This window comes from Heliangelus exortis, chromosome 4, assembly GCF_036169615.1.
Source record: "Heliangelus exortis chromosome 4, bHelExo1.hap1, whole genome shotgun sequence".
In the NCBI taxonomy this organism is placed as follows: domain Eukaryota; kingdom Metazoa; phylum Chordata; class Aves; order Apodiformes; family Trochilidae; genus Heliangelus; species Heliangelus exortis.
In genome coordinates this window covers 40,910,947-40,918,757 of record NC_092425.1, presented here as the reverse complement: position 1 = coordinate 40,918,757, position 7,811 = coordinate 40,910,947, and the positions used below count along the sequence as shown (strand labels likewise).

Genomic DNA, 7,811 nt, shown 5'->3' with positions numbered 1-7,811 from the left:
ACAAGAGCTGGAAACTAATGGAAAATTACCTCCTCTGTGCTAGGGTTCAAAACTTTCCACCTCAGTTAGAAAGAACAATTTGACAAATTCAACTGTTCTCATCAAGCTGTCACAATTATTTTTCCCTGGATTTAGCTCATTCAGGGGTTGTTTTTCACAGGAGCACAGGAATCATAGAACTTGGAATCTGATGAAAACCAGTACCAGTATCCCAAAGGAGCTCCCCTCACCCAGGGGACTAGAAGCTTTCCTCAGAAGAAGATAAAATTAGAAGTCTCAGGGCTTATAATTAATTATAGAAAATTCCAGGTGGACCTGGGGTACCTGGATTAACCCCTTTGTCTCCTCTCACACAGCAACTCTTCCCAAAGAAATCAGGACAACAAACGCCCTCCCACACCTGACTTCAAGTCAATTTTTTTCCTTTTTTGGGATATATAATAACTTCTCCAAAAGGCACCACAGGAAATCAGTAAGTTGACACCATTGCAAAGGGGAAAAGCTAAAAAGCCAGCAGTGTTTTCAACCTTAGTTCTGAATACCAACTATTGCTTTTTTGCTCTCCTGACAAACACACAGATAGAAGTTCCCCAATTATGTGTATGAGGAAAACCACAAAAGTTAAAAAATCCCCACCCATCTTTTGTGCTTGAATTTCAGAGCAGGAAGAATATTTTCAGATGTTTTGGCACAAAGAGCAGGACAGGCTAAATCTGCCTTACTTCCAGCCTAAACTGGAAGCAAAACTATGTCAAAATCTGCATTTACCAGACACCTTTATACCATTTCTTTTCCCCAGGTGGAATGAGAGAGATGGCTGAGAGTTTCCATGAGAGATGAGATAGTTTCCAAAGCTAGAAGCATCTGGAAGACATGATTCTACTTCACAGATTTTTCTCATGGACTCATTTTCTCATTACTCTGTGGCTTGGGATGGTGGAGGCTTCTGCTCTCCAATGCCAGTTCCGCCTGGGAGTTGGGCAGCAGAATCCTGGCAGCAGAATCCACCTGGGCCCTGTGGAATCATGGAATCATAAAGTTTGGAAAAGACCCCAAAAATCATCAGCCATCAACTCAACCCCCCAGCAAATTAAACCATCTCCTCAAGTGCTACATCCACGTGTTTTTTGAACACCTCCAGGAATGGGGACTCCACCACTGCATCCCAACCTTCAAGAAGGTGCTCATGGCTGGAGTGCAGCCAAAACCTTCATTTTCCCCCAAAGTTTCCCCTTCTCTGTCAGTATTTTTCACTCCCCAGTGATGATGGGCAAAGGCAAACAGGATTTAAAGCACCATCAGTGGGAGAGCAGTCTGGGAAACAGCATGATGGGTTTGTATGAGAGTCATCCAAGGGTTAACAGGGGTGGTAATCCTGAGGGAAAACAGGGGGAAGGAGCTTGTCTACATTTCCCAGCTACAAAAACTTCCCCTGCCATACTCCAGTTTTACTGCTAGCTCACCAGAACACGAAGCACAACTGCAAGTAGCCCACACCATAAACTCTGAGTGACTGAAATTGTAATTTTTTTGGTAAAAGCTGTTACCAGGGCACCAACTGCTCACACCATCAAAGCGCAAGGAAGAAATGTTGTACCCACTTAGCTCAAGTTTGCATTTCATATTTATTTGCACAACACAAATCATTCAACAAACACACTATTTCAGTTTCCACTGTAGATTTTTAGGTACTCTATTCAGTTGCTTTGGCTTGTTCATTACTGAGGGTACCCCCTCAACCTTCTACCCTCTGGTGTTTGTCCTACAGAGACCAGCATGGCTTAGATATCTTAGTGAGATCTTGTGTAACCAACTCAGAACAAAGACCATATTCTGTACAGAAATATTTAATGCAAAATGGAAGCTTGAGGACTTTTACAACCTTGCCAGGCTGTGAAATGGTGTGCCCTTTCCAAAACACACTAAAGTCACCATCTTCTGGACAGATAGTGAAACAATGAGTTCTGCACATGGCTATCACCACCAAGTACTGATTACAAGATCACTTTTTTCCTAGAAAAAACCCAAATAAATACAAACAACATCTGCAAATTAAGCTGTTGTCAGCTACCTATCCTAAACCACACCTGTGAAAACACAACAGGGCACGTTGTGAATATTTAAAGAGTAAAGTGCTTTTAACATTGAGATAATAAATGCATCTAGTGTTTTACCACAGGCAAATCTCTATCCATTCTGGACAAAACAGTCTCCATGCAATTAGTCAGCAGCAAACCCCTGCATTCACTTATAATAATATTAACCTAGCATGTATTATTACTTCAGTCATACAGGGTTTAAAAGTCAGGATACAGTGTGTACAATTACAAAACCCAACCAATGCTCTACATTATAGCAAACATTTTGAGCACAGCTGCAGCAAGTTGGCTTTTTTTTTTATTTTATTTTTTTAATCCTTTTTCTTTTAAGAAGCCAAACCTTTGGTAGTGTAAATGCAGCGTACACCGAGCAGACCACTGAACCAACGTGCGAGCTCGTTACGCAGCTGACAGGAAGGGGAAAAAGAAGAAATCAAAAGCAAATTTAATGGCTTTATGCACTGTGCTCCTCCAGTCCTGCTCTATTTTCACGTGCCTCCCTGCAGGTAAGAGTTTAGACATGCAATTCAAGCAAGTGATTGCTTTCAGTTCAAAGACAGGCCACTTACTGCCGAGACGACCCTCCAGAATTGTGCTGAATTCTATTATGCTCCCTTGCCTCAAGTTCAGCAACACTTTTTTAAACTCACTGCTTGCCTTCAGCACAATATCTTTGGTGATATCATCCTCCTCTAGGGGCTTGCTGCCATTTTTGCTGCTGAAAGGCATGCCCACCGTTATTTCGAATTTGTACCGATCAAACATTTTCATGTGGCATTTATGCTTGGTCAGATACTTGAGCCGACACAGCTCCTCCTCTTCCAGAGTAACATTTTTTGGGTCACAAAGAGGGTAGGCTTCCCCATACAAGCACCTCATCCAATCCCCAATAAAAAGGGGGAGCATATTTATTGCGGATTCGGCGCTGTTGTCGATTTCCGTCACGCGGACGTATTTGAACCGCCCGGTCCAGGTCACTCTGTGTCCTTCCAGGTGACTGCATAAAATCTGAGTCCTGGCCATGTTGGTCTCCTTCCAGGACCTGGGTCCACAAAGGAAAGCATACTGGTTCCAGGTCAAGGTGGAGTTGTAGACTTTCATCCCTTCGGAGCGGTAGACGTAGAACCAACAGAACAAGACCACAGCTGTGATCCAAACCAAGATGAGTTTCACAATCGAGCTTCTCGTGAGGGATTTCACCACCTCCACTACAGAGAAGTTCACTTTTGTCCACCATCGGAAGAGCAAAGGGACAGTGCACAACACCAGAGTCACCAGGATTTTGATGAGCTCCAGAGACAGGAACCACTTAATGAAATGGATCAGACACATCAGGGCGATTCCCACCCCCAGCACCGGGAGGGCAAAGAGGAACAGGAAATATCCGATGGAGGCCCGAACGAGCCCAATGCCAGAGGACTCCCTGAGAATGACCACAGAGAGCTCACACCACATAAAGCAGACCAGATATGGGACCAGGTAGCAATAGGTGCCTTTAAAATTCCGTAGCTGGGCCATTCTGAAGAAAAGATAGAACAGGTACAGAAACAGAAGGCACGGGACGCTCACATTTAACACGAAGAAGTGGCCGACAGGAACAGTAAAGAAGGTTTGACCTAAGAATTTCAGGTAGCCAAAATTCCCAGGTAACACCTGCAGGAGGGATAAGCAACCTGCTGCTATCTCAGTCACCAAGGCTCTTCGTGTGTAAGGTTCTGCACATGTGCTTAAACTCATGTAACTTGTCACCGTGAAGAAAACAGAGATGGTGGCTAACTCTGAGCAGGGTATCCAGTCTTTGCTTGCTATAGGGAAGGAAAAAATGACAAAGAACACCGAGAGTAAAAAATAAATGTATGGCTCTAAGTGGTTCCACCCAAAGTTCACCTCAGCCTGCTCGACATCGAGGTTGGGCTCAAAACGGAGCAGCAAGTCAGTCAAAGCCCGAAAGTTCTCCCAAGCCTTACTGTCCTGAAAAACTTTGAGTGTGCAAATCACCATGGAAATGAAGGACAAATAGAAGATGACCAGTGGAATAATGAAGGCAAAAAATTCGATTGTCAGGTTACTGATGATGAAGAAAAAGATGAGGGCGTTGATGTGGTGGGTTGGGACAATGGTAGACAGCCAATGCATTCCTGCCTTTGATGCAAGATCTATAAGGTGTTCTTTAATTTCCATTATGGCATGAAGTGGGTATTTTACAACCTGGAAAGAGAAAAGAAGCATCTTATTTGTGAGCAGTTTCCTATCTTTTCATCACAGATATTGTTAGTGGAAGCAGCAGACACAAAAAGATTTATACTTCAGCCAATAAAACGAGATGACTTTGCCTGAGATTATCAGCTCTGCTTTGATTAATTCAGTCAGATGAAGCTCAGAGGAGATTTTGATTCCAGAAAAGATGGTTTTCATTACCTTTGACACAAACAATGAAATGCCCTCCTAGTCAAATATTCTGCTCTGCTAACTTCCCACTGAAGATAAACTACTCAGCTGCAGTCCTGTTCCATCTTAAGCCATTACTTGAGCTGTGAGTTACTGTAGCTTTAAAGCACCTAATTCTGCCCCTGTTCTGCAAGAATTATGCTATACATTCTGCTATGCATACAGACTACAGGAACCAGTGCCTATGATTCATGGGCACTTAAAGGAAATATTTACAGCTAAGGAAATATTTACAGTTGGGGTTTATCTTCGAAATTCTTCCCAAGCACCTGAGGATGCAGCTTTTAAAAAAATGTCTTGTAAGCAAGAGAAATATCTTGAACTGTAATTACTAATTAGGGATTTTTTTTTAATTCCATAGCAGTAACTGCACTTGTTACAGGATTGTAAAATTCCCCCTGTCTGCCATGGAAGTTTTCAGCAGAGTCAGCAGACAGGAGAGGAACTGCTGGATGAAATCTTCTCCTTGGGACCAGCCACAGACTTTACATAGCAGCAACAAAAAGGCACAGGAATTTTCAAACTATATTCAGATACTGCACCTGCACATTAGATGCTGCAAACAATCCTCCTTTCCCCATAAAATATAGTTTTTATGTCTTCCCAGAACTTATATGGTTTTTTATATATTTTATAGAAGGGAAAGGACAAGAATGCTTCAGCAAAGGTCCATGAATTGTGATGAACTGGGGCAACACACACAATGATTTTGGCACAACCTTTTCTATTAGCAAAGCTACCTGTCTGCTTCCTTGTAAATCCATCTCTTTCAGAATGTTATTTTAAAAAAAAATCCCCTTATGCCCTCTTTTTTTTTTTTTTTTTACCCCTACCATCTGATGATGGACAACCAAATGGCAGCAATTACAACAACTCATGTCAGCAGCTAGAAACCCCCCCTTTGCTTGAAAATTATGCCAAAATTGAAAGCATGCACCTTAATTTTCCTGCTTTTACTACCTAGAGAAGTATCAGTATAAAAAACCACAGCAAGTTTCACCATTCTTATAGTCCTCATAGGAGAACCTTTTCACACCTCAAGGATAGGGATAATTTTTTCCACTTGCTTACTCCTAATTAAATAAGGAAGGTATGAAGCATATAGTAACAAAATATGGCAGTCTGGACAGGGACATTTAAATCCTCACTGAAATTTAGTGGAGATTGCAATCTACCAGGGAAAACCACATCCCTTTCTCTAAGAAATTTATATATATATATGAAGTCAAGAACAAAAGAAATAACAGCAACTATTCTTGTACTGACCTACAGTCTAAACATCAGCTTTGAGAATCAAGTGCAAGTCACCTCTCTTTGTTGAAATGCCTCAATTTCAGTAACTAAAATTTCAGTTTAATTTCAGTAAAGCAGCTGAAAAGAAGAAAACCTGCTCAGTGTTACCTTCAGGCGTAGGGGTAACTCTTCAGGAGACTTCCCTGCCAGTTCATCATCTTCCTCTTCCTGCATTATCAGGTTGGATGGGATGATTCCCTTTGCATACTTCTTGGTAATTTCAACAAAGTCATCCAGGGCAATGAATTTTTTAGCTGCAAGATAAAATGAGGACTTTGAGGAAACGGTATCACCACAGCACTGCACTAATTAAGAGTAGGAAAATTCATTTTCTATCCTGGTATTAAAGAAATTTCACCCTGGGCTTCAAAACCTCAACTACTGATAACACAGGTTTGCCTTGCAACTTGCTCTGAGACCTCTTTCTACAAACAAGATGCTTGTGCCAGCAATATGAGTGCTCTAAACCTCCTCAGACCAGAGTTAAATTTAAATTCTCCTGGAAAGCAAGAGAATAGAGTGAGTGAATGCTGATTAAATACCAAGTGTTCTGAGGGGAAAAAAAAACAACCCAGGAACACTACTGGATCAGGTAACACAGTTTTAAATCATAAGTTACTACATTTTTTAACTTCTGTAGAGAACTCTCTAACAGCCACACTGAAAAGAAAGAACAGCACAGGAAGAGTAATTATCTGTACATTATTAATTGGGAAACTGACTTGGATTTGGTATTTAACAATGGCATTTTCCCCAAGTGCAGAAGTTACAGACCTATAATTATGGGAAATCCCCAATATAAATATTGAGCATGTAGAGGGTCTTCATTTAATATGTTAGGTGACTATACAAAGGGTCTGCCCCCAACTCTTATAAACTGAGATCTAAAACAAAGAGCCAGCAAAAAACCAAAAAACCCCACATTTTTTTCTGCAGTTTTACAGAGAGCAAATTTATCCCTGTGCCCTGGAAGATCCTCACCCACTCCTGTGAGAAGGGAGGCAAGAGGTTACTTCCCAAAACTCCAGGGATGCTGCATGACAGAAGTCAATTCATAGACTCTCCAAACACTTTGCAAAACACTTTTGCTCCTTATCTGAGCAGGGATTTGTTTCTCTGGTAGACAAGCTTGATGTCATTTGTAGAGGAGGATAATTAAGAGCAATTTTTTTCCCCTTCCACTAAAGCTAATGACACTGCTGTAGATCTGAAAGACTTCTGAATGACAAAAATCTGTACCACACCTCCTACACAGTAACTTGAGCTGGTACAAAGATTTGAAAGCTGGGCTGCCTAGTAGTAGTTTGCCATTTTAAAGAGGCAGAAAACTGCACTGAATTTCCAGTCAGAGGGTTAGTGGCTTTAAAGCCTATTAATTTTACCTAAATGCTATGTTTATACAAGTTACATATAAATCTATCAGAATTTAACATGAAAACGCTGTAGGTACAGAAGAAAATAAAAGGTTTGTATCAAGATTTCTGCTACAGGAAGAGGGGTGCTAAAAGAGCCCAAAAGAAACACAGAAATATATTTATATATAGCTTGATAAAATGTATCAAGCTTAACATGAACTTAACATGAACATGAACTTAACATGAAAACACTGTAGGTAGAGAAGAAAATAAAATATTTGTATTAAGATATCTGCTTCAAGAGAAGGGTACTAAAAGAGCCCAACAGAAACACAGAAATACAGGTAATCCTTTACTTTAACCTCAACATGGATGTTGCCTTTTCTTTGCACTTTAACTCATGTTTTTTCCCTCCTCCATTGTCTGCAGCCTTATATCCCACAAAATACCACCTGGCATGCCTCCCAACAAACAAGAAATCATTTATTTCAATGATTTATTAGATGTGAGCCTCAAAAAAATTCCTTAGCAACACTTTTAGGAGAGCATGGACATCCTGAGGGGGATTTCTTAGCATCCTATGAATAGGTGGCCTGTCAGAGGAATGATATTTATA

General features: G+C 40.9%; 1 protein-coding gene across 1 annotated transcript in view; it reads right to left on the bottom strand.

Moving 5' to 3' along the window:
- Positions 1-1,606: 1,606 nt before the first annotated feature.
- The window catches only part of WFS1 (wolframin ER transmembrane glycoprotein), a 30,032-nt gene continuing 23,827 nt past the window's right edge, over positions 1,607-7,811 (bottom strand). Inside the window, exons 7-8 of the mRNA XM_071743987.1 lie at positions 5,949-6,094; positions 1,607-4,307 (exon numbers count right to left, since the gene is read on the bottom strand). Of these exons, the coding sequence (XP_071600088.1) occupies positions 2,499-4,307; positions 5,949-6,094 (1,955 nt within the window). The 3' untranslated portion in view covers positions 1,607-2,498. The remainder of the gene's footprint in view (positions 4,308-5,948; positions 6,095-7,811) is intronic.